Source organism: Fundulus heteroclitus, chromosome 2, assembly GCF_011125445.2.
Source record: "Fundulus heteroclitus isolate FHET01 chromosome 2, MU-UCD_Fhet_4.1, whole genome shotgun sequence".
NCBI lineage: Eukaryota > Metazoa > Chordata > Actinopteri > Cyprinodontiformes > Fundulidae > Fundulus > Fundulus heteroclitus.
In genome coordinates this window covers 8,076,956-8,104,323 of record NC_046362.1, presented here as the reverse complement: position 1 = coordinate 8,104,323, position 27,368 = coordinate 8,076,956, and the positions used below count along the sequence as shown (strand labels likewise).

Genomic DNA, 27,368 nt, shown 5'->3' with positions numbered 1-27,368 from the left:
GCTGTTTGCCTCTTCTCCCCAGCCTCAAAAAGCCGCTACACTTTCACAAACTGTTAGCGAGGGGATAAAATTAGCACCATGTTGTTGCTCTGATGGCTTCAAAGCAATGTGGTGCCGTTTTGTATAACTTATTTCCAAATGAATATCTTCTCCTCCTGTACTCAGTCACAATGTTCCTGATTGTGTTTAGAGCTTAGTTGGGATGGTTTGGGTTCTTCATGCGAGTGGGCATGCTCTGATATGAGGTGCTTTCTCTGGCATCCTATGTATGAACGAAAACGTTTAGCGGTTGTACCGCCGTAACCGTTTTAAACCTCGCTGTACCGTGAATAGAAATCCTTTTGCAAGCCTGGCTGTCTATGTTTCACCATCTGAGCCTTAAACGTTCATCTGTTTCTGTAATGCCATTAGAAACAGAGTCCAGTCCAGACTTTTTTTAAATGTCAATCTAGTACAGTAAAACAACCACATGTACGTGCTAAAAACGGGCCTGTTGTTTGCTGTGTGGGTGTGGCGTTTCCCTTTTTGAGAAAGCATGAGGTAACTCAACCAACACCCGACACCTCTGCCCAAGAAGAATGTGCTTCCCTGAAGTCTTCTCCTCCACCAGGCTTCACGCTGAGACACCAGACAGCCTGGATGTGTTCATCAGAGAAGGAAAAATGAGAATCCCCTGACCCCTTTGGTCCGTCTGCGCGCCCACTGACAGCTGATTAGGTGCTGGGGACGGAGGAGAGAGGCAGAGCATCTGCTGCTGGAGAGAAAACAATCAGCCAGTGGCACAGTGGCCTCTAACTGGATTTGGTGGCTGGATGGGGGGGAGACTGGAGGGGGGGCAGGCAAACTGGAAGGGGGAGGGGAGACTGCGTCTGCGCTGCATGTCTGGATCGTGTGTTTTTGCGATTGGACGTGCCTTTTTGCTTTGACGTTTCAGGTTTGGTGATGACATGACGTTTTTTTAACGTGCCTCGATGTTCGCTAGACTGATGGGAATCTGTAAAAGATGACTGACAGTCCTTCAACCGTAGCGCCTGAAAACATTGCTTAATAGAGATGCAGAGCACGGCGTCCATGCAGGGAAACATGGTTGGTGGCTGCATTGAGCTGTGGAGAGATGCTTCTCTTTAGCGGAGACGGGGGTGCTGGTCAGACTGGAGAATAAGCTGCATGTAGCTAAACCTGTTAGAGGCTGCAGAAGATCCGACTGACCGAGCTTCAGATATGTTGTAAAGAAAAACAGGGGGGTCAATAACTAGATGTACAAAAAAAAAAAAAAAAGACTTGCAGATATTATTGTTGCTTTTCAAAGTTTTCTTTATATAAGAATATTAACTTATTTTTCATCGCACTTCAATTTAACAATAATTCATGACGTTGGTCTTGTTGCATATACAAAATTGTGTATCTATAATGGAGGAAAAATGTTAAAGACGTCCTATGAAAACAAGGAGCTGTATTTAAATCTATACTAGAGGCATTCATGATGTAATGATGTATACAGGAAGTGATGCAATTATGAGGAATCCTTTACGAATTTGGATTCTAAATGTGAGCTGGTCACCTTGCATAGTTTTTGTTAATGTCTCTGAGATGGTTTGTGTGTGTGTGTGTGTGTGTGTGTTTGTATTCTACAGAGCAGCGTGTGTAAAGTTTTAAATTTGAACCTAATCACCAGTTTGCAAAAGTAAAAAGTGATTTTTTTTTTTTTTTGATGGTCTGCTGCAGGTTTGACGTCTGTATTACGTTTTCTTCAGCAGCTCTCTGTGCAGCACAGGATGACGCACTTTGTGCTGTACTTGACTAAAGTGAGTGTGTGTGTGTGTGTGTGTGTGTGTGTGTTTGCTGAATGTGGTCAGAGTCTGTGGCGGAGCTCGAAAGGAAGTTTAAAGAGCTCAGTGTGTCCGTTACTCTGCTTCTGAGAGGCTGGCGCAGAAAATAAACTCAGATAAGCAGAGAAGTGAATATTTAGCCAACTACATCAAGTCTTTTTTCTTTTCTAACCTCATGCTGCGTCTCAGTTGGCGGAGGAGCTCGCTGTAAAGCTCACGCAGTCCATGTGACGGCATGTTTTCTGCGTCTCCGCTGCGTCGCATGTTAACACCAGCGTGCTCTCGATTTCACACTCTCGTGCCAACATGATTTATTAATGAGGGCGTTATCGCAACAGATTTGCTCGTGCGTCTTTTGTATTATTCATCCGCGTGTTTGCGTTAAACCAGGACAGAGCGTAGTCACCTCTCCGCTAAAGCGTGGCCGTGAAGGCTGAGATCATGTCGGCGGTGCACGTGTCCATCTCTTGTTTCCCGACTCGTGCCCTAAGGTTCATCCTCTTTGGGGGATGCGTTTAGCCTAGTGGAGGCATTCTTCGTACTAAATGAAGTGTACCTAATCCAATGTCATTGATATCTATACACACACACACACACACACACACACACACACACACACACACACACACACACACACACACACACACACACACACACACACACACGAACTCCGCTCATGTGCTCCCTCAGGGCCTGTGCGTAGGCGTGATGCTGGTGCACACTTCTGGACATCTTTAAAATGTCATCATCCACGCAGCGCGGCTAAGTATAACAAGTCCTGGTCAGCAGGCAGCGTTTAGGGTAAAGAAGGAAAAAAATAAGTCGTTTGGAAGCTCGACTCCAGTCCGGAGCCTGAGCTGCGATTTTGTCACAGTTTCTGTTTCTGCGATATAATCCTCGGAGGATTCGGCTCTTTCTGTGTGACGGTCCTATCTAATCTGTGCAGGATTGGACTCGGAGGCCAGAGAGGATGACTGAGCCAGGGCCGTTGCCATGGTAACACGCAGACCGAGGATAATCATTGGGAATCTGCTTTCAGAGGAAAAAAATTGTGTTTTGAAGTGTTTTTTTCCTCGGTGAACGAACATTTCCATTTCTTGGTTAAGAACTCGCGTTGCAGCTCTAGATTTTTACATTTCAACAATAGTAAAAAAAAAAACATTCTTAATGTGAATCTAAAGAAGCCTTTTTTTATTTTTGGAAATAACCTTCAGATCAAAAATTGGGAAGCACAAAGGAAAACTAATTATTGCATCTAACAGTGGAGAAAAAGTCCAAATGTCTGACTATTGGAGTTCAACCAGACAGTTGTGGCTTCCCAAACTAGTTTCTAATCTAAATCTATCAATTTAACTCTTGTTTTTCATTGTCTCAGTAGCTATTCCCATTAACACTAATCTATGTGAGGTGAGATCCATGACCCTAATCCAAGTTTTTACAGTGTTTTCTTCTGCGCGAATGCCGAAACTTCTGAAAGCATCAGATGATCTTTAAGTCACTTGGTCACACTGTTAACAGGTCAACCTCTGCTGATGGAGATGTACTCTGAGCTTGGTAAAACTGAAACTGTAATGTAAACGTTAATGTTGTGGTATCTGTTGCATCTTTGCACATTGCTATCCAGATAGATTCATCATCCAGTTGTTAAACATGCTCTGTTTGATATTTGGAAGGTTTTTTTTCTCTCATGTTTGCAAGTCGAGCCATTAAAGATTAGACATTTGCAGACGTCTTCAGTCTGATACTATTCTAGCTCATCCCTATCAGTACTACATAATGTACTGAATAGGGATGGTGTTGAACTTAACTCACTCATTAACGATGTTCAGGGGATCTGATGCTCAGCAGAGTCTGTTTGTTTGGATATCTAGCTATATATATATATTTTTTTTTTTGCAGCCCAGTTGAGGTGCTTCACCACAGACAAACTCTGAGCCCATAGTTACCACAAAGCATCCACCTGAAACCTTTCCAGTTTGATTTTTGTTTCTAAACGCATATCTGATTTGACCCTTGGCTACAGTAGTCTATAAACTCCCTTCTTGCTCCTGCAGAAAATGTATTCATGCTGTAAAATTTGCTAAAACTCCAGAGTAAGGTCATCCTGTTTTTATATGACTCACTGATTTTACAGCTTATAATATTTTTTTGCAGGTAAATCGTGCTTGGACAAAAATAAAACATAGCGTTTTGCTTTGAACGTTCTAAACTATAATGTCTGAAGGTTTAGCTTCTTTCTGCACAGTTCTCTCACATAGACCAGCATGGTTCTCACCACAGGTTTTTGTCAGCGTAACAGAAAGTTTGGGGGCGTATGTATGCGCATATTGGATTGTATTTTGGGACATATGCGGACATATCACTACATCTGAAAGTACCACATCTTTCTGCTTTCAGTCCAGGCAGACCAATTGAAATGCGTCTTCGATCCACCCTTCTGAGGAAGTGTAAAGAACGAAATCTGTAAAACGATTTGAATAGAATGCAATTTGTTAAATTGCCCCCCCCCCCCCCAAAAAAAAACAAAAAACAATGCCAAACTGAAAAAAATGTATGTTCAACTTTTGCATAGACATTGTAAATTATGCTCAAAAACCTATTTTTAATTGAGAAGTTCCATTTTTGTGGAACAGCTTGGACCTGCAGACGTCGTTAAGGTCCTTGTGCCACATTATGGAGACTGAATCGAGCCATGCAGCCACAGGCCAGTTTATTACCTGCCGTCACTCCTCACTTGGATCTGCTGCTGACACTTTTCCCGTCTGCTCGTTTCGGTCCACGTCTGTGTGACCCGCTCTCAGCACTGCGGCGTCTTAGGAAAGAACGCAGCCTGCCAAGGGGACCCGCAGGTAATGTAGGCCATCCTGCCGGCCCAGGCTCTCAGGTTTCCAGGCTTTTAATATTTAGTGCCCAGGAAGACAGCCATGTTTAAGTAAAGGCTTGTGCTGCTCTGCGTGTGTAAACAGACTGAATGGTGTGAAATGATGGAGAGGGGAAAAGGCGGCAAAGGAAGCTCTGCAGCTTAAAATCCCTAAAGTGGAAGTGAAAGTGACCACGCTGCGGTTTTTCTCCCTTTGTCTCCTATGGCTTCATGTTTCGCCATAACAAAAAGAGGACCTAGAAATCATCTTCTGTTTTCTCTGATTGGAGGGTCATTTCCTCTTGGGTTTCAGCGTAAAAGGGAGGAGGGGGGGGGGGGGGGGGGGGCTGTGCTGATGTGTCCAACTGAAACCGAGAAGTGAGATGAACTTCTACTATAAAGAGAGATGGAGGCAGGTAAATAAATGAAGTGAGCAGCCCATTAGCGCACAATTATTGAGTCCAGACACGTTGGATTTCTCTAAAATCCGTGGATTTTTTAGGCGAACCTGCTGTTGCCTGCCGTTCATCTCCCGGACGGTTTTAAAAGTGCCCAGATCCATTCCCCCAGGAGGGTTTACAAGCCTGTGAGCAGGGCTGGTCAACGCTCAGACATCATGTGGAGGTTTCCTCCTTTCACAAACATGAACTCTGCCTCAGGTTGAGTTAAGGCCCAGACAACAATAATACTAAACACAGGATGTGGAAACTCCTTACCGTCTCTCAGTGGACGTGCTGGACGTAGCTCTGTCACCAGACACATGTTGACTTTTTAGATGGGCTGCATTTTATTTTAGCTGCCGTTTGCTGATTGGGGCAGGTTTTATTTGTTTATTTTTTTTTTTTTTGAGTGTGTGTGTGTGTGTCGATCCTTGCTCATTGTTGAGCGGGACTGTTCCTCTTCCTGTCAGATGAAGGACTTCACTCCTCCGCTAAGCTCCAAACCCGTGATTCATTTTGACAGGAATCGGCCCCAGAGCCTCTCGCTTTCATCTGCTGCCTCCCATTAAGCCTACAACGACCCTGCATCTCACTACCTCCCCGTGCCTTTAATCCTACTCACCGTTTTAGTTTTTGGAAAGCTCATGCATGTCAGTGTCCTGTTTCTTTTTAAAATACGATTATTTGGTTGTTTCTGAAGTGTGGTTCTATAAGCAGATTTTAAATATTTAAAACAACTCAAATGTTCTTATCCATGGAATGCATCTCTTGGTTTGCAGAAATATTAAGCACCCATGGTGAGGTAAAGATATTCATACCCCAAGCTTTCACATGTTGTCCTGTGGCAACTAAAAACTCCAAAGTATCTCTTTGACTTTCCAGAATTGACCAAGGAATCCTGCATCAATGTGGAAAGAAATCTTGTTTGATTTTTATTTTTTTATTTTTTTTGCAATAAAATGCTACAAATTTTAAAATATATTCTTGTTTAATCCCCCTGAGTCACCACTTTGAGGAACCACGTTCTGTTCCTGGTACGTCTGCATGTCTTGTGCCGCATGTGTCAACCAGCTTTAGACATCTTGGGACATTTTTATTCATTCGTTGCGAAATAACTCAGGCTCGATCCGATTGGATATAGAGGGTCTGTAAACAGCAGGTTTTTAAGTTTTGCAACAGATTCTGAAATGCATTTAGGTGTAAACATTGACCGGTCCATTCTAACACATGGATATATTTTAAGCTGAACCCTTCAATTGTAGCTATGGCTGAATGTTTGGCGGATCCTTTCCTGTTGGAAGGCCAACCTCTCGCCCTCTCTCATATTTCCCAGCCTCTAACAGGTTTTGGTCCAGGATTGCTCTGTACTTAGCTCCATCGTTCTTTTCATTAACGCTTCGCATGACTGTGCCTGCTCTATATTTCCCTGTGGGAATTGTGCATTTAGGGGTCATATGCAGTCAATTTTCTGCCACACGTATTGTTTTTTCATGTAGGCCACATAAATCGACTTTGGTTTTCCCGGACATGCACCTTCTTCCACGTGTTTGCTGTGTCTCATTTGGTTTGTGTCCGATGCTGTCGTGACCTCTCATGGCGATCCTTCATCAATAGCTTTTGTTTTTGCCTGTCTTTCTGAAAGGACAGGGGAAGCGGTCGACTGATGTTGTCGAATCAGCAGATTTGCACACCTGAGCTACGAATTTTTGCAGCTCATAGCCATCTTGGGTGCTTCTCTGTTAAAGCCCTCTGCCCAGTCTGTCAGTTTAGCTGGTAGGTTTGCAGCCATACACTTTTTTTTTTTTTGGTTGATTAAACAGATCTAGATGCATCTGTACTGGGGGTCACCTTGCTTTACAGTCCAAAGAACCCTTGTTGTCCTCTCTACCACTAAATAATATTTCCCATGTTCAAAAGACCTACTTTACACTTAAAATAAATGATCAGGTTCATGAATAAAAAAAAAAAAGTGGTTTCTACTGCATGCTTTTACGACAAACAAAACGGGATTTTTACATTATGAGAAAAATTCTTTCTCATGTAGAATAGAGAAATAGTACTTTACTGATTATTTTCCTCACTCATTTCAAGAGGATTTTTTTTTTTTGCCAAAGTTATTAAGAGCCACTGTGGAAAGTCTAAAGGGAGACATTAAGCTCTGGGGGGGCAGGCAGACCCCTACAGTATAAGAACATTTCATCGAGGGCTTTTCTTCCCTCTGTGGACAGCAGCAGCTGGCTCTGCTGCAGGATCCGGCTCTTCTCGTCTTCGTTTGACTACTTTTACCGCCTTCTTAGTTTAATGTGGTCTATGTTGACTAGAGAAATTAAGCATCGGCTTAGGCCACCCTACAGAGTAAGTCATTATGACCAGTCTTAACCTTTTTGGGTTAATTAGTGATCAAAGACAATAAAAACTGTGAACATAAAGGGGGAAGTTTGTAGAAACAAATGATGACCTTTTATGGCATTTCAACGGATGGTAAAGGGTTATTGTCAAATGAGCACAACATGAGATTTAGTCTCCCTTCTATGTGTCGTCAAATAGTGTTTTTCACCCCCCCCCCATCATGTCCTTTAGCCGTCTTCTACATGTACCTGCTTGCGAGATGAAGATTGTCAACCTTCAACCCACCTTTACAGAATTGTTGCAGATCTTTTCAATTCAAAAATCATTTTGCACTAGCTATAGCCTCTTTCATGTATTTTTACAAACCCACATGCACACACGTATGTGTGTGCACAATCAAACCTGCCCTTGCATTAGCTGCTGACCTAATTTTTGTTGCAAAGCGTGGCAGGAGGGTTGACCTGGAGCCATGATGGCAGTCCCGCTGAGAGAACGCGTTCAGGTGGAACAATTGCCTCACCTGCCGTGTTGTATGCCGCATGTGTACTCAGGCCTGACGCGCTCCGATTACAAAGAACTCACTGGGCAGAGCCCACGAACTTGTGGATCGCAGGGGTTGCAGTCTACGTCCATGTCGTGACATGTTCCATTCTCGCAATTTCTGCAAAAGTCTTGATTATGGCCAGACTTTGACCTAGCTCCAGAAATTCACCATTCATTAAGGTGCAGGAATTATGCATGACAAACTGTCAGGCCACCACATTACACAGCCGGAGCCTTTCTGGTTTTACTGGAAAGTAAAGGAAGGGGGAAACTGGGTAAATAAGAGAATAATGCCATTTATACTAGTCATATAAAACATCTTAAAGTCAGTAATAAAGAGCAAGACACACTTTTCTTTTTATTTATAAATGATCCTATGCTTTGAGCAGTGTAGGGGAAGTGAACCAAAACCAGAGGTTATGTGATCATCGATTTATTGGAAAATACAAAAATATGGACACCAAATGCGGAGAAAAGGCATTGATTGTGGTTTGGCAGACACGGAACCGTGCGCAGAGCTGCACAGCAAACGGGGAGTAGAGGTGAAATGGGGGAGGATCAATGTGGATGATGGAGCCATTAGTGACGTTGTGACCCTGATGAGGTTAAATGGGTTGTTGCTGCACTTCTCCTTTGGAAAGTGGGACTGTCGATTTCTTTGCATCTGGTGGGAGCTTGTCGGTCCTTTTTAACATGTCAGATTCCACTGTTTTGTGTACGACTCTTGTTCCTTGCTGCCTTATTAAATATTGCTTTGTCCGAATTCTTTCATCCAGTAGTTGCCGAAGCGTTGAAGGAGCCTTTTTTTTTCCTTCTAGCTCTGGTGTTTGTCCAAAACAAATCGCTGTCAACACAAATGTTCTCATGGGGCTTCTGTTGTCTTCCCTCAAACTATACTGTCATTTGGTGAGGAATGTGCCATTTATACCACTCACAAGATCATCACTTCAAGCTAAAGTCATCTCTGGTACTATAACAATATATTTGATTCTTGCCTAGACACGAGAGGCAACAAATCAGACAGATTAGGTATTTTGTCTGTCATACAGATTTTAGCCAGTTCCAATTTCTTTTGAGCAGCTGTAGATACCACCATTCAAAATATGTACTTGAGCCTTCCTGCTGTTAGCGGTCATGTTTATATTATCATGTTTATAGCGGTTTATAATAGAAGTCGAGTCAGTGTCATAATTTGTGTGTGTGTAAGAAAGGAGTTACTGTCAAACAGCTCTCTAAAGACAGAATCTCTAAGCTCAAAAGGACAACAGAGAACAACTTTGTTCCTAAACATTCCTGTTATCTGCAGAGAGTATCACGCTCTCTTGAAGTAGCAGCCAACATGCCTCGTGGAGATTATACAATTTTATTTTAGATTGCTACTTAAACCCTTTTTACTTCCTCTAACTTCACTTGTTACTTAAAATGGCTAACTTTGGATCCTCTTCCTTCAGTAAAACCTTCCACACTGAAGAGGGTTTTTGTTAGTGAGAGCTGTTCCAGCTTAGTTATGGTGTGTTCACCGATCAGAAAACCTTTGGATTTTTTTTAACTCCCGACCAAGAGGTCGTAGATTTGGTGAGTGAAAAATGGGCCACTTTTGGTCATAAGCAAATTGGTAAATCTCACAAGTAAATCTCTTTCACAAAACCCATTTATCTGTGTCTCCAGTGGTGGACTGTCAAACTTTAAATGATGAAAATGAGTCATAGAGGATATAATGACGCAGGACTTAAAATCAGTAAATATGTTGTCAACCATGTCACGTTCTTAACACCAACTTCTTGTTTCAATCTGGGGTCAAATATGTCTGTTTAGGAATCTGTCGTGATGTTCTGCATGTTCCACAGTATGACCGATCACACCGAGCTTTAACAAACTAACCGCCCCAGACAAACCCACCATCTGTCGCAGTATGTTTCTGTTGGTCATGTTAGCACTGAATCTGAGGTCAATGCTTTGCTCTTTGCGCATGCACGCACGCACGCACACACACACACACACACACACACACACACACACACACACACACACACACACACACACACACACACGCACACACAGATCAATAACATCTCAGTGCTCATCTTTAGTCATCTGCGTCTCCAGGGGAATTATTAGCTGCATCTTAGGGAAAAACAACAACGAGCCAATAATAAAACATTTTCTTTTTAAAGATGATGTTGAGCTTTCTGTGCTGCTAGAACAGCTGCTGGATCTAAATCTGCCCTTTTTGAAGGAAATGGAGAGATGAAAATACACAGATGTATCACATTCAGTAAACTCTATGGTTCTCCTTGCACTAATGGATTCCACTTAGCCTGTATCCATGGCAACAGAGATGCTCAGTTGATTTCTGGTTTTAGTGAGGAGCAGGAGAAGAGGGGTGTGGGTTCTCAATCAATATCTGTGGTGGATAGTTCAGCCGCACCAGTAATCACCAGTGTGTGTGTGTGTGTGTGTGTGTGTGTGTGTGTGTGTGTGTGCGCGTGTGTGTGTGTCTTTCACCAGAAGGAGAGTGAAAAGAGTTGAGGTGATGTCAACCCTCTGGAGGAGAGGGGATGACGTCAGTGCAAAGGATGTAGGACAGACTTTGTGCCACACACACACACACACACACACACACACACACACACACACACACACACATTCGGTGACTTCTTGGGTGTACTGTTTTGGAGCACACTGAGAGATTTCTGAGTAATACATCTTAAAGGAAGATGGTCAGTCACCCCTTGATCGTAAGTGGCCAGCTTTTTCTGGACTGGCTATGACTTGTAAAGAGCAGGTCATAAACCGTAAACATCTGTTTCTCCCCCGTGTTCCTCAAAGCACCATCGACATATCCCAAAATTTACAGACTGGCAACAACAGGTCAGATTTACCCATCATCGGATTTATCGGTGAGCCTCTTATTTGTCACATTGTATCTGTTGTATTAAAACTAAATTAAAACTGAGTTTGTATCTGTTAAAGTACTTGGAAAGAAAAATCGAAATAGTTTGAAACTACAAACAAAATCTGAAAGCGCCAGTAAAAGCCAGATCAGTGCATTTCTGTAACCATTCCAAGACAAATGCTGATCGCCCTCTTCTTCCAAGATAACTTTATTTTGGCTGTGATGCTAGTGAAACTATTTTGCTAACTTAATGAGTGTGAAAGCTGTCTATTTTAAGCCCTTTTATAACATTTTGCTTGAACCAGAGCTTGAAGCCTTGGGCTCAAACCTTGTTACACTGTTTCAGTAGCATTTGCCTGTATTTATCCTCTCTAACCCTAACCCATTGTCTCTAGTAAATGGTCCTCAAAGATTTTAGAGAAACACAGACTCCAACTTTGAAAGCTGACAAAAAATAAATAAATACAACTCAAAACGATTTTGTATTGAAAATCTGATCATGTCGTTCTGCTGAAAGTAATGTTGAGAGAACACAACTATGTGGTCCCCAAAAACAGCTTGTTGAATCCCCTCAAAGTAATATTCAGATTGGTCATTTAAGTGAGATTGTTGCTTTTTGCCCTAATTTTCGGTTAAATTAGAGCAAATAAATGCTGATTTTAGTCAAACTCTGTGCGAACTCATCACTGAATCTTCTAAGGGTTGTACTCCAGACCAAAGGGTGGCGACGGCACACTGTACTTGTTTTTTCTGCTCAAAACAAAAGAAGAAAATACATCTTTATGATTTCTGATAAGAACACAATTTTTGACAGCTTATTTATTTCTCTAAATAAGAGTCATTATATTTCTTCCCCGCGTTTGCGCCCTTTGTGAATGGGAGTTTTGGTTTTCTCAGTCAGTGCACATGGCCACAGAAATCTGACCGGCACGCGATCGTCTGGCAGAAAACCCAGGCTCCATCTGAATACCCTTAATAACAGCTTCTAGCTCCTGCTCCGTAACCTTTTACGGTGTCAACAGTGAAAGGAAAGGAGCCTCGGACTACTGTGTCGATTTCAGACAGCCATTAACTCTGACGTCATTATGTGACGGATAAGCACATGGATAAAACCTGGCCTACAGCCTGGATGTGACTACAAAGTGCACATTTTGTTCTCTACGACCATTTTCGCTGATTTCCGTAAGGGGAACTGTGCTTAGTGGAATACCTTAAGGCTTCTTAGCACCGGTAAGGGACGTTGCGAGGTTCCTAGGCTCACCTAGCCGCGAGAGGAAGCATACAGGCTCCTTTTCTAACCTCCAGTTCCATTCATCGTGGTGAATATAACTGGGAACCATGATGTGGGCCTTGATCTTCTCACTCTTTTCACAGACGTTCTTCTATTAGGTTTTATTTATCTTAACAGTCAGTAGATGTAACAATGGTTTTGACTCAAAGCTGGCAGGAGGAAGCATTACGCTGTGAAGGAAGGAAGTTTTACATTCACGAAATATTGATTTTTGTTCCAAAAGAGAGTGTTATTGTGGCTGGATAGTTATTTTAGGAACACGATGCAAAAAAAACCCCAAAAAAACAACTGAAGACCATCTGGCTCTGAATGTGTGTTTTTCCCCCCCTACCTTCTTTGTGCCAAACTTTGCATCTTACACACACCTTTGCCGGCTGCACTCTATGACTCGACACTGTGTGTGCTGGGCTTTTTGGCAGATGTGTCAGTGTGGGCACAGTTCCTGTGAGCTGTGGTGCCCTGCTGGAATCCAGGGACGCACACACACACACACACACACACACAAGGAATTTATTATTGAGCTTGTTCATTTTAACTTTTGAGGGAAAGTTGGCTGAATACTTTAACTTATTTATCCAGCCGGGTCTGAAGGCTAGATCTTCAGGTTTAGCCATTTAAGCTGACTTTCCCCGCTTGGCTTGCACTGATGCCTCCAATGTAAAGTTGGCACAACTGTCCCACTGTCCGCTCTGCGGAAGCTAAGAATCTTGATTTAAGACGAAGATTTGTGTTCAAAACCCTGACAGGATCTAGAAATCTTGAGCTGAGTGTGAGCATAAATACTTGGGGGAAGAATTTTCCGACGTTTGGGAATGTGAAACGCTTCTCCTGTCCCTCGCTGCCCAGCGACTTAGAGGGGTTGTGAGGCTGCGGTTGAAGGACACATCAGCTGCCGGTGCAGAAAGAGAGAGAGGGGGAAAAATGCCGCTGATTTGTTTCCTCCGCCGACGTTTACCTCGGACTGTGGGGGGGGGGGGGGTCTGAAGAGGCTGCTCTGTCGTAGCACAAACAAATTCCTGACCTTCAAAATGTCAGCGTTTCAAGAAGCGAGAACAAGAACTATTTGTAGTATGACAAGAATGAAAATGTTTCTATTTACAGCGGACCCGAAAACGTTGAAAGGCGTTCTTACAGGGCTTTGCAAAGGTTTTCACACCCGTTGACTTTTTAACCCTTTGTGATGCTCCAACCAACACCGCATTATAGTAGATCAAGACTTTATTTGACACAGACATGGCTTATGGCTGGCCTTTAAATCTGCCTCTTTTATTACATAACTGGGAGGGGTAACGAAAATGATTAAATGGTGTGGCACGCATTTTTATTTTGTCTCTCTGAGTCAGCGTTTCATAGAGTAACCTTTTGAAGCAAGTTTTTTTGGGGGAAGTATTTACCAGCTTGAAAAAACAAAAGACTTACTTTGTCTTTTGTAAAATAGCTCACGTTCAGTTGGATCGTCTAGAGAGCCTCTGTCAACACTGTTTTCAAAGCCTTGCTGCAGATTGGGTCCAAATGTAAGTGGATTTACAGTATGTCTAGACTTTGACTGGGCCATTGAGATGTATGAAAACGTATTTATCTAAACCAGGAATTTCCAACCTCTAGCTTTGGAAGCGAATGTGGCTCTTTAGGCCCTATGATATCAGGAGTGTTTTAAAATATAATGGTAATGGAAAAGTATTGTTTTAGTAGTTTTTATATGGGTTTTCATGCAATGTCTACACAGGAGTTAAACAATAAAATAACACTAGTGAAAGAAGGAATAGGTTTCTATTCTATTTGTTTTTTGTATCATTAGGTTACAAAAAAGGTTCTTCCTTTTTCACAACAATCCAATGTTCAAATAAAAACAGGAATTCATTCTCTTTTTCTTTTTTTTCTTTTTTTTGCTAAAGCTTTATGCCTCTCTTTGATCAGAAATAAGAATTACATAAAATTCCTTTTCATTTAGCGTTTGCTGCGCTAGACTGCTGCTGCTGAAGTGTATTCAGTAACAGTCAAATTGAAAATGGCTCTTTGGATTGGACGGGTTTCTGAAACCTGATCCGTTCAACTGAAGCTCAGGCTTTATGTTTAGAGTCATTGTTTTACTTGAAGGTGGACCTAACAGGTTTTCTGCCCTGTGTTTACCTGCATCCAGTTTAATATCAACTCTAACCAGCCTCCCTGTCTCTGCCTTAACAGAGGCATCCCTACAGCAGGATGCTCAGGTTTTCTGCAAATTCAAGCTTTTGCTCTCTTGTGACCAGAGCTGCTTCTTGTCCGTGTTAGCCGGATACCCTATGTGGCTTGTGGCAAACCTTCATTTTATGGCTTTCTTTCAGCAGTTTCTTCTTGTCACCGCTGTTTGACAGACTCTTGAGCTGTGGACCGCTGCAGCTCCTCCAGAGTTACGTCGGGCCTCTTGCCTTCTTCTGATTAATGCTTTCCATGTCAGGCCCGTCTGTTTAGTTAGACGGCCATGTCTCGGTTGGAGAGACGTTCAAAGTTTGCAACATTATTTAATAACCTGTCCGTGCTCAACGTTCTCCAGCTTTGCCCTTGACCTGTCTGCTGTGTTCCTTGGTCTTCATGATGCTTTTTAATCGCTCATGATACATTTTATTCACTAATGTTTCTAAGAAACCTCTAAGCTTTTCATAGATCACCTGGGTTTGTATTCAAGTTGAATTACAAAAAGATTTGGATTTCATTTAAACATTACATGACTACTATAATCAGTTAATTTCACTTTTATATAAGGGCATTAGAATAAAGGGGCTTAAATGCAGATTTCAAAGCATGTGCTATTTTTATTCCATTTAACAGTCATGTGTTGGTCGAATAAAATCCCAGTAAAATACATGGAAATTTGTGGGTGATCTGAATAATTTGCAATGCACAATATTTCCCTCTGTTTTATTTTACATAGGTTCTTATGCTCGCATCTGATCACAATATTTTTTACAGAATAAATTAATCTAAACAACACGGATATCGTATTTAAATATTAGTACCCGTGGAACAGGGTACTAATAGGTAAAGGTGTGTGTGCGTGGAGAGAGAAAAATGTCTATGTACAGTAAATTTATCACTCAAGGTGTAACATAGTGGAGTTCCAGTTCTATCACTCAAACCATCCGAGGTACAACACACCCAATACCATCATCAGCTTGGAGCATTCAGAAAACGCCACACCTCCCATGTCTGACGATTCTGTGCGTACATATGTGTTTGTGTGAGTTAGCAGGATCCAGGAATGCTGAGGTTTGGTGTTTACTGCTGTTGTGCTGGTGAGAACCGACTGTGTGAGAGAGAGAGGGGGGGGGGGTGCCTCTGTTTGCCAGCCAGACCTGCAGGACACGCCGACTTTCTCATGTGCATTTAATACGCTGGACACATGCCTGCCATCCCTGGTAGCTTTTTGGACTTTTTTTTTTTTAAGGCGCCGACTGCTGTTTGTGTGCTTTTGTTTTATTAGATGCTTGCTTCAGTAAGGGTGCAAAATTCCAGTTTGTAATTGTCCTTCTTTGCCAAGGAATGATCTGGGAGTTTATTTGGTCCAGAGATGAGAATAATGTAGTTGTTCATTATTGGACACTTGTAATGAGCAATAACTTTTTTTAAAAGCTGTTTCTGAACCGGGCAATTTAGCTGTTACTTTATACATATATAAAGACAGAAAAACCCTCCAGTTTGTTCTTCCAATGCATCAAACATGCTGTGGGATGGTGTGCAATGTTAGTGGGCTGTAGCGGCTGTAGCGGCTGCTGCGTCTTCAGATTTATATCATCCCAAACAACCAAAGCCAGGTGTAGGCTGTGGTTGTTTGGTTCTCACAGTATAACCTTAAGTGAAAGTCTTGCAGTTTCATGAAGCCACAGTATATATACACACATTTATAACACAAAAGTGTAACAGGATCAGGCTGTTTTTTTTTTTTTTCAGAAAGGGGAAAAAAATCCTATGGCTTTGAAAATATTTAACAATGCTAATTTTAGTTAGAATGTTATCTTAAACATGTTTTTGTTTAGAATTTGATGTTGGATGTTGAAACACTGACTAAATGTAAATATAGAATAACCAGTAAGTAGTAATTTTCTAATTGTTTTTTTTGTTGTTGTGTGTGTGCAAAACAATTACCACTTTTTTTCTTTAGAGTAACACAAGTAGAACTAACTAATATTAGCTGGTCAATTTAGGCTGGTTTATGTCAGAACAAATAATTTTATTTGAGTAACTTAAAACTGTTCAAAACTATACAGAGATTTTGCATCTAGGGTAAAAATGTAAAAAGTTGCACTATTTTGAAATTTTATTCTGGCTAACCTGTGTTAACGTATGAAAACGGTGTATTTTTGTTCGTCCCACTGTTCAGTTTTTGTATCAAAGATGTCGGAAGACACGTCCACTTACTACACATTTATAGCTATGGTATTCACAATTTAATCATCAGCCATGCTAGGTTACTACAGATTTTTTGGATATGTTGGCACATAAGTTCACACACACCATGTAAACCACATATGTGCATTATTGCACCAGTAAAGCAAGAATATCATTGCTCAAAAGGGAAATATCATGCAAAATCCACTTTGTTAGCCATTAAATAAATGTTCTTGTGTACTTGGAGTCTTTAGGACTATTTGAATATAGCCTGTCCAGGTGTTGCGTTGATATTATTGTATTCTTTTTGGGTCATATTTTTCAAGCCGTTCAGTTTTCTCCGTTTTCTATTGCATGTTTATTGTGTTATGGTATTGGCTGTGGAGCCTTGGACTTCCAGCTTACTAGTCTCGCGAAACCGCCATTTTTGTATTTCTGGAAACGGTTTTGTAGTCCAAGCTGAAGAATGCCGAAGCTACGAGTGATTGTTCAGTTCACCGTCCCTCAGCATCCTACAAAAATGGCAGAACGTGGTGGAGTGGAACGCTCTGCAACGCAGAGGCGGCAAGTCTCTCTCAGACGCATATCAGAACAGGGGTAAAAAGGGGGAACGTGGGGGTAAATTTGCAGTTCCACTTTATATAGACCACAACTGAATGATTTCAATGTGAAAAAGAAGTGAAAAGCATATGTCCCCATTAGTTTCATGCTTCACCAAACCTAGTTTCTGATTTATTCAGCACATAACTATCTCTCCACTTGGAGGCACTTTTAGAGCATCACTATTTCATTAGAAGATGGTGAGTTGGACCTTTTGTAATGTGAAAATAATCTAATGTTTTAAACGAGAAAGTTAAAACATTACATGACAGAAAATACATTACCCAATCACGACAAAGCAGAACGCAGTGAGTTCCACCCCATCAATCCCAGCATACACAAGGTATTCAGAACGGGAGCGCATCAGAAATGACACTGCAGAATATACACAACGTCTCCTTCATTGCCTCACATTTAGAGTCATACAACATATCATTTTTGGTTATTTCAGAATCCATGGCAAGATAGAAAACTCATAACGGAAGCTTTGAGAAGGCGTGACATTGTTTGAGATCTAAATTCAAAGGTTTGACGATGGCATACTTGCTAATAAGGAAGAGGGATATGTAGTAGCCCTCATTCAAACAGCTGACCAGCAGTGTGCAGCTGTAGGTGAGGGAGGGGCAGCCCTGCACTTCCATGTTCTTTATATAAAACCACGTTAAATCATGATACAGGTCAGTTCATGCCTAGCCAAGCTCCCTTTTTCCAAAAAAAGATGTTCTTACAATGCACTTTATATTTCTCCATCATCTCTGGCATCATCTGTTTTTGAAAGCTCTCTGATGGCTCTTATTGCCACTTAAAAAGAAATAAAGTTTATTATCGCTGTTATTCAGCTCCTAATGGATATTTTCAACCACGTTGCAGAACGATGCCTCATTAAGGAGATGGCAGTGTGGTTTCTGGCAGAATAATGGAAAAGTTTACACACAGAACTCTCAAAGGACAGCAGACGGTAGTTGAATGCTGTCTGCGTAGACTAAGTTTTAGCATAATTATCACTGTCCTAGAAGTTCTGGTTTCATTTTTGTTCTTTTGGCTGCTGCACATTCTCGTCACCTGACTGACATCTGTGAATATCTGAGAGTTGAACCCATCCACCAGTGTGCTGAATGGTACGCCCTCATTAAGATGTCCTCTGCGCTTTCATTCTCCTCACTATAAAAAGACAAGCTCGTTGCTGCACCGCATCAGCTTAAAGCCTTATCTCAACATGCTGTCAGCACTATGACATTCAAAGCAAAGCATTACAGGCATTTGTGATCCCGCGTGAACACACCTTACCCACACCTTTCCTCCACCGTTCCTTCTCTTTCCGTCTTTTCCACACCTGGCCTACATCACTTCACAGTTGAACCTATCATTGTGAAAATTTTGTCTGTGGTAATTTCCGGAAATGGGAAATTAGTCATGCCAATTCTGTTGCACCTCTGATAGCCACGCAGTTTTTCTCGGAATAGCCTCTCTGCCAGGAGCTATTTAAGAAGGTGTCAGAAAATGCTAAACGTCTTTCCAAATCATATTGGCAGCAAGTACGGCAAGTCCGACATGTGGGATTTGTGACAACCTATCATTCTCCACCTCTGATCATCTTAGGGGCCAAGGAAAAACTTTTAGCTACTACTAATGTCTTTTTGCAGAATCGGTCAGGAGTTTCCCTTTTGATAATTCTTTCTGTTTAATATAAAAAAAAGGTGATTGCTTGAGGTAGTGGTCTGGGTTACTCTCGTCTCCTTAGAACTTCAATACGTAATGTTCTAAATGCCTTAAAGAAAACGTGTTTATCATGGGGATCATAACTGGGAAATAGCAAGTAATCTATTGCCATTTCATTCATATCCAAATTCTACAATGAAAAAAAATAGCATTTTTCTCATCTGGGCGATATTGTTGTAGACGTCTCCTACTGACAAAGCAGCTTGGAGACGTGCCTAAGGAGTTGATGTTCCACCTTGGTTATCAGGCTTGTCCCTCCACCAGTCTGCATTTATCTTCATAGTACATCAACCAGTACAACATGACATATTATCAGCTGATTGGTGGTAGCAGTTTCCACTGCTTCCATAATGTCATTGGATTTTTAAATGATAATTACCCAATATAATATAGAATATGGAGCTTACAGCTGGTCCCCCACTTTTCATTCTGGATGTCTGAATGTTAGCTGCCAACACCTCTAGTACCCAAATCACCTAACAAAACAGAAACATTCCCTGCGCTCTCATCAGCTGTCAGCCATGCAGCCCCTCCTCCACAGCAAGCAGTCCCCCATCATAGAGCCAACAAATGATCTACAGATGTGTACACAGCCATCTTCAAGGTATTTTACCTCTTAGCGTTGTTAGATTAAGCTGATGCCAAAGTGTTTCCTATGTTGCAATCTATTTTGGCACGTTGAAGAACACCTGTTACGGGGACCTAATCATCTAAACATTAGCTAATAAAGTGGATTTTGGTTTAAATTGACTCCTGTCACGTCTTTGGAGTATGTGTGTCATCTCTGGTGAGCTCTCATTCTGAATAGCTCATTTGTGTTGGGATCAAGGATGTGGAATATACAATTGTCTGCTGTGTCAGGCCCGAGGTTGTTATATTTGCCATAACGTCACAGTCTATAGATTTTTCTCGTATTCTTTCTGTCTCTTTTTACAAATTAAACTATCTAAAAAGGACCCCTAGGTGGGCAGGTATCAAGTAGCTAAAGTATTAGTGTCATTATTGAGTTCTTGCTTCTATAGCCAGTGTCACACAGATTCTTTAGCAGTGGCACACATGTGGGGAATGCATGATATTAGAGTACTATAGTGGCGATGCAGTAGTTTGTTTTTTTATTTTTTATTTTTTTCATATTAATTTCAGTACAGCCAATGGCACTCGAACGTGGTTTCTCCCCACTGGTCTGTTTTATTTGTGTCTAGAACTGGTTAAGTGTAAGCACACATTTAAATCCCAGAGTTGTTCAAGTAAGAAGTCCACACAGCCTATGTCCAGTTAGACTAGCCTTACCTGTTTTCTCAAGGTTACCCAATTTAAACAACAAACCATCATAAATATGTACAGAAATGTTGTAGGAGCCTGGCATTGCGCGTGTAGAGGTTGTCCATAGGCATCAAAACAATGAATGCAGCAATTGGAGCAACTTTTACGCCATGTTTAAAAGTAGGGAAGCAAACGTGTGTTTCTGCTCCCCCGTTGTTTTATCCAAAGAAACCAAATCCCTCCACACAGTAGGACAAGTTTACAAAGCCTCTGTTAATTCTCATTTTGCTTTTTTGTAACTAGCAAGCAGAAAATAAATGTCACAAGATTATTGCCCTTTACCTTAGAGGTGGCTTGATCCAACTCACCACTGAATGCTTTGAAACTATAATAATTACTTTATTACCTGTGCCACCAGGTTATAAACATCACTGACTCACCAACTGGTTGTTCAGACATATATGTTTTCCAACTTTAAAAATCGCAGATAACCCGTACACACCAATGTACGCAACTGCCTGTAATGCGACACTCCAGATCCTCGTCCTAACACATGTAGAATGTAGGAAAAAATATTTTCCTCTGTCGCTCATGCATTTTGACATAGATCTGTTCCTTCATTGTGAAGTGCATGACAGATTACAGTTAGCACTTACTCACTTCCAACCACAGGCTCTTACGCCACAGTATGTGTCTGTCATCCATTTTTATCAGGAAAACGGCACCATTTGCTTTCAGCAGCTGCTTACTGGAAAACTTGAGAGCAGCAGTCATAAGGAGCAGTTTTCCAGCCCAATGACTAGCCTGGTTAGACTGATGGCTGAGCTCAGCAAGAGTGCAGGAATCAGAAGAGGAACTGGTTCAACAGACAGGAGCAGCTTAGCTCAGTAACTGAAAAGTAAAAACGCTGTTTAGGATATAGATATGAATAAAAGTATCTTATTTAATTGTGCCCCAAAAAAGCTCAAAGTCAATTTGTTGGATGAAGAAATAATTTCAAGGTGCTTGTTTATATCTTTCTATTTTTAAATGGCGTCATAATCATCGTTTGCCAACATTGAGGCTCCTTGTTATTTGAAGTTGGTTTTACTGAGTTTCTAACTCAAACACCAAATACAACTTAGCAAAAAGAACAACTTATGTGATAAAGACACAATTAAATGGCTTTAAATTTAAGATATGCGGCACACATCAAAATGAAAGGACATAAATTAGCTCGTGTTTTTAAATGTATGACTTTAGAGTTTACAGTTGGAATTCTTGTTATTTTCCTAAAGCTGATTATTTTAACTTGCATTGTCTCATTCGTAACCTATAAAGTAAAGTTAACCATGCAAACCACCTTTAATTGCTGTGGACTTACATGACGACTCGCCAACTTCACTCTGATTGTCTCCATTAGAAGCTATATGACGTAACAGCAGCAGGTCAACCCACCTTGCACCCTCGATTGTTGCATAGATCACTTCATCAGCTAAAACGCATTTCAGCTGAGCAAGTGGGGCTAAAAAGAGGACAAAAAGCAAATGGCGCAGGGAGAAAACAATAAATGCAGGAGAGAGAAAATGGGCCCGACGACAAGGCGGTCTTCACAAACGCAGTAGAGGAGCAAGATGTTAGTATAAAATCCACAATAAATTGAATAGTCTGACACAACCGTACCTCCAAAGTCCTCCGTTGTTGTTGTTTTTGTTAGCACATGCATGATAAGGGAGAGTCGTGGTCTACTTTGGCAGTTTTGAGCCGGTTATGCAGATAGGGCCTACATCTGAGAAGTCTCTCCCACCATAGGGAATGCAGACCCTTCCTCTCTGGGAGTTTTGAGGGGCCGTCTGGATGGGGCCCTCCATCCTACCAAGAAGTTACTCAGATACAGCCAAACCCATCTTTTTCTGAATGGGGCTATAGTTTCAATCTTTGAGCTCATTTATTTCTTTCTTAATGTATCAGAATCTCAACTTTTCCCCAGTGCCCAAACCATTCACCGCCATTCTTAGTCCATTTTAGAATAATTAAAAGGAAGCTAAATTAATATTTCTGGGCAGAGGAAACCTATTTAGAGAAAAGCGTTGAAAGTATAAATGACAGATCTTCATCTACATCAAAGCTCTGGATTTTTAAAGTATGCGGTTGATGGTTAGAGCTAGGTTGCCAAATCTTACACTTTTCTTCCCTTTGTAACACTTTAACTTTGCCCAGGCGAATGTTGCTGCATATTATAGGAACACTATCTTCCACACAGCCGTCAGTGATTGGTCATTCTAAACACTGTGGCTGTTTTTAAATGGCTTAGTTTGATAGGCAGGTCTCTTCACCAATAAAATCTTTTTAACCATTGGTGGGAGGAGGAATCGATGTGAATTCTTTTATCAATTAAATGTTATTTATTTGTAATTATTTTAATATTTGTTAATTGAAAGGTCTATTTGATTGGAAAAGGCTAAGTAAATACAGCCTTTTGTATATCTATCTATATATCTATATCTGTATATAATATAGATAGATAGATAGATAGATAGATAGATAGATAGATAGATAGATAGATAGATAGATAGATAGATATACACACAAATACAAAAAAGGAGAGCTCCACACAGCTCAACTGAAGCGTGGGTGCTGACTGTATTCCCATTTCTGCCTAATAACTTTCAAAGTCGGAAAGCTCATTATCAGGTTATTTTGAGCCTTGTTCTCTTCTCTCATCGATCTTTCTCTGCTCAGCTCTTTTCCGTCTCTGCTCACTGTTCCAGCCATCACACTTTGCCTGCCCCCCCCCCTCATCCCTGTCTGGTGGTGGGCTGCTGCAGACTGCTGTAGGTGGTCAGGATTACTCCAGACAGAAGGAGGGAGAGGAGGATCTGTCTGGAGCACTCAAAGGTCGACTGGCTGCCTCATCCTTTCCTCTCCCACAATTTCTTTCTTTTTCCCTTTACTTCATAACCAGAACAGCCAAGACTGTATATTTAGATGGCGATTGCTGAAATAACCAGATGTTTATTAACAGAAAGAAAGAAAGAAAGAAAGAAAAAGCTGTATTTTTCTGGAAAAAAACAGACAGCAGCCTTCTTAGAGAGGCAAATAGTTGCTGCAGAACAAACTCTTCTCTTATGCGCTCTTGTTGCACATAACTTCTCCTGCACACCTTTAATGGGGGGGGGGGGCAATAAAAAGCACTGTAAATATTAGTGACAATAAAACCTACAATTATTGATGGTGTAGCTACAGTTTGATGTCTTTCTCTGTAGCCGACCGACACTTAATCTGACATTAGGAGCATTTCAGTCGGTGAAACGAGACTGTATGTATGACTGTGTGAGAAAAAGAGTGACAGAATAAGACGCAGTGTTCCCTATTAGAAGTTGTGAATTAAACCATTGTCCCCTCATTACAGCCTCTCTTGTGTTGAAGGTGGCAGCTGTTAATCTTGGCACACTTTTACGGCCCCTGGATTATCACATGGGTGTACACACACACATGGACACACACACACACACACACACACACACACACACATGGACACACACGGTGCCGGTGGCTACATGAGTCTGATAAACTGTGGTCATTAACCTTTAAATTCATTTAGCTGCTACTGCTTCTGCATGTTTTTAATAGCTATCAGTCTCTGACTCTGACCGTCTTGTACTGCTCTCTGTGGCGTTGGTGATAGCGGCTTCGTTTACTATCAGAAACAGAACGTCCATTCAGTCGGCCAGCTCTGTGATGGGACGCATGAAAATGCCACGACTTTACGGACTCTGTTGTGACTCAAAGTCATGGAAATGTCTGAAGTTGTCACGGCTTATGTGGGTGTGTGACAAGCCTGCTTTTGTTCTCCATCAGAAATCAATCCCTTTCTTCTCTGCAGGTAGCAAGAAGGAAAGAGATTTCTTAAAGTTTCTCAGGGTTGAGATTTATTTACAATCAACATATGTTCAAATTCATGTTTAAAGTTGCAGCAAAATTTAAATCTAGTAATAGTCCTCAGCATATTATATATTTACTAATGAATAATCTGAACAATAGAATGCAAAAAACCCATTTCACTGGTTCTGCTGTACTACTACAGATTAAAGATGAATTTTCAGACCAGAAAAATAATATTCTATGACATGATCTGAACTGAATAAAGATTTTAACCTTTATCAAAAGTTAGTTTGTCTCTCAGTAGGAGATTTCTGGCCTAATTCTGTGATCTAACCCATCTGAGAGATTCAGAATCCATCATAATGTCAGCTTTCAACACCAGAACCACCACTACAGGCAGACCTGAGTGCCTCGATGTTGTCCATAATTTCACTGCTTTTTCACTTGTATAACTGTCTGGACTTCTGCTCATCTGGTCCCAATGCACCGATCTCCCAACTGATGGAGAAATCTGCACAAACAGAGACTCTGAGACCGCAGGGTCTGTTTTTGCCTTTTGGTTAGATATTCTGGTGGTTCCATAGCTTTCTACAAAAATACATAATCACGATGTAGCAAACGAAACAATTTTGTATCACAATCAAATCTCTGCGGATTGACCAGTCCTCTCTGACCCAGTGAGGCGAAGCTTCTTGATAGATTCTCTGCTGCTGTCTATGAGCAAACACGGCTCTGTACAGGGCAGCGTGCACTTTAGGAGGAGGAGATGTCAGGAGGGACTGAACAGCCAATCAGAGTTGGGCGTGGTGACATTAGTGATGGGTCACATTAAAAGCCCACGGATAATGGATTCCTTAATCTTTTTCTGGACTTAGAAGTGAGACCAATAATGTCAAAAATCTAAAACCATAGTCGTAATACTAACCTGAGGATGAAGCATGTTTTTTTATTATTTTTTTTAAACATGTATTCCTTCTCTTGACTGAAAGACAGGCTCACATTCAAGGTTTGACATGTCAATATTCGATATTGAAAGTTGCGATTGATTGTGGATTACTTTAAAACGTTCTTAATTTCTGAATTAACTAAAAATAAGATTATTGGTAAAATAAACTTTGACATACATGAACAGGCATACATTAAAAAAACAACATTTGCATATAACAAAAAATAACCTGAGTGAAGTTGGCCCCCCCACCCTCTTCAAATCAGACAAAATTGGTGCCAAACGTTTGTGCTATGTTTGTGCTGGTTTGTGCAGCAAAAATTTCCGTTTGTGCCGCTATTATTTTGAAGATATAAACAAATGTTTTTAGAGGTCATTAAAGGTCAACCAGCCCCCCCACCTTCTTCAAATCAGACGAAATTGGTGTCAATCAACTCGACTCCATTTGTGCTGGTTTGTGCAGCAAAAAGTTTCATTTGTGCTGCGTTGGTTTTGAAGATATTAATGAAAAGGTAAAGGTCAAAGGTCAACCAGCCCCCCCCCCCCCACACACACACACATACACCTTCATCAAATCAAAATTGGTGTCAAACGTTTGTGCTACATTTGTGCTGGTTTGTGCAGCAAAAGTTTTCGTTTGTTGATTGACACCAATTGACACCAATTTCATTTGATTTGATGAAGGTGGGGGGCTGGTTGACCTTTGATTACCTCTAAAAACATTTGTTTATATCTTTAAAATGATAGCGGCACAAACGAAAATTTTTGCTGCACAAACGTAGCACAAACGTTTGGCACCAATTTTGTCTGATTTGAAGAGGGTGTGGGGGCCAACTTCACTCAGGTCAAAAAATACTATATACTTGAGTCATAGTTTTAAGGTCTTAGAATACAATAGGAAGTTATTTTGACTGAATCTGTGGTACAGCAGGGACATTTTAAAGAGAACTGAATAAAAGCAGGTCTTGTAGGTTAAAAGGTCATAGCTGATGCATTTATGCACACTTCTTACTGCCAGTTTTCTAACCTCGTTCCCTTTCTCCCACTTTTTCCTATCTGTCTCCTCCAGTTGGGATGTCCTGAATCAATCCTCCGGTCCCAGAGAGCCGTTTGCCGATGGGACCTGCTGCTCCACCATGAGCTTACAAGATGGCGGCTGCAGCTACGCCAGCAGCGCCAATCTGGCCACCGTTACGGGCAGCATGCGGCGCCGCCTGGAGGACCAGGAGTTTGCCCTGCGTGTCTATCCAGGCTCTCTGGCCGAGGGCACCATCTACTGCCCTGTCAGCGCCCGCAAAAACACCACCGCTGCTGAGGCCATCGAGTTCCTCATCGAGCGGCTGCACCTGGATCGCACCAAATGCTACGTGCTGGCCGAGGTGAAGGAGTTTGGCGGCGAGGAATGGATCCTCAACCCCGGGGATTGCCCGGTTCAGCGCATGATGCTGTGGCCAAGAACTGCCCTGGAGAATCGCAGCGGCCTGTGCAGCGGCGAGGACTATCGCTTCCTGCTGCGAGAGAAGAATCTAGATGGATCTATCCATTACGGGGGCAGCTTGCAGATGTGGCTGCGGGTGACGGAGGAACGGCGGCGCATGGTAGAGCGGGGTTTCCTACCCCAGCCTGCGGGAAACGAGCCGCCGTCCGATCTGTGCGCTCTTCCGGAGCTGACCGAGCGCGCCCTTCTGGAAAGCCTGCGCTCCCGCTTTAGGCAGGAGAAGATCTACACATACGTTGGGAGTATTCTGATTGTGATTAACCCTTTCCAGTTCTTGCCGATCTACAATCCTAAATACGTCAAGCTTTATGACAACCATACGCTGGGAAAGCTGGAGCCGCACATTTACGCCGTGGCAGACGTGGCGTACCACGCCATGCTGGAGCGGCGGAAAAACCAGTGCATCGTGATTTCTGGGGAAAGTGGATCGGGAAAAACACAGAGCACCAACTTCCTCATTCATCATCTGACAGCGCTCAGCCAAAAGGGCTTTGCCAGTGGTGTGGAGCAGATCATCCTGGGAGCAGGACCAGTTTTGGAGGTAAGGATCTTACTTTAAACAGCTGGACGATTAGATCAAGGCTAGCTTCTAGGTTTGTTCTTAATAAATCTATCTTTTTGTGGCGGGAGATTTACTTCAAAATCAGTTCCTTTGTACACTTCGTTGTTTGGCTAAGACATTCAATTATTTGTAATTTAGTTTTGCAGTTCTAATGTTCGTGTACATCCCAATGGTGCTTGTTTTCCTTGTCAATGGCATGATTCAAAAACGGGTTCCAGAGTGGAAGGGTTTAAAAACATCATGGTGTCCGTTGTGCTCACAGGAAAAATGTATCTGCCTGTAACAGGAGGCTGTATGCTTCCTGTCATGGCTCCTTTAGCATAGGAACCTTGTGATGTCCCTT

The 27,368-nt window shown here is 41.8% G+C and overlaps 1 protein-coding gene across 7 annotated transcripts in view; it reads left to right on the top strand.

Annotated features, from left to right (window-relative positions):
• Nucleotides 1–27,368, top strand: part of LOC105926251 (unconventional myosin-IXAa) — a 168,541-nt gene that overhangs the window by 14,910 nt on the left and 126,263 nt on the right. For all 7 annotated transcript variants that reach the window (XM_021316351.2, XM_021316350.2, XM_021316352.2 and 4 more), the window contains exon 2: nucleotides 26,035–27,004. In XM_021316351.2, the coding sequence (XP_021172026.2) occupies nucleotides 26,102–27,004 (903 nt within the window). In that variant the 5' untranslated portion in view covers nucleotides 26,035–26,101. The remainder of the gene's footprint in view (nucleotides 1–26,034; nucleotides 27,005–27,368) is intronic.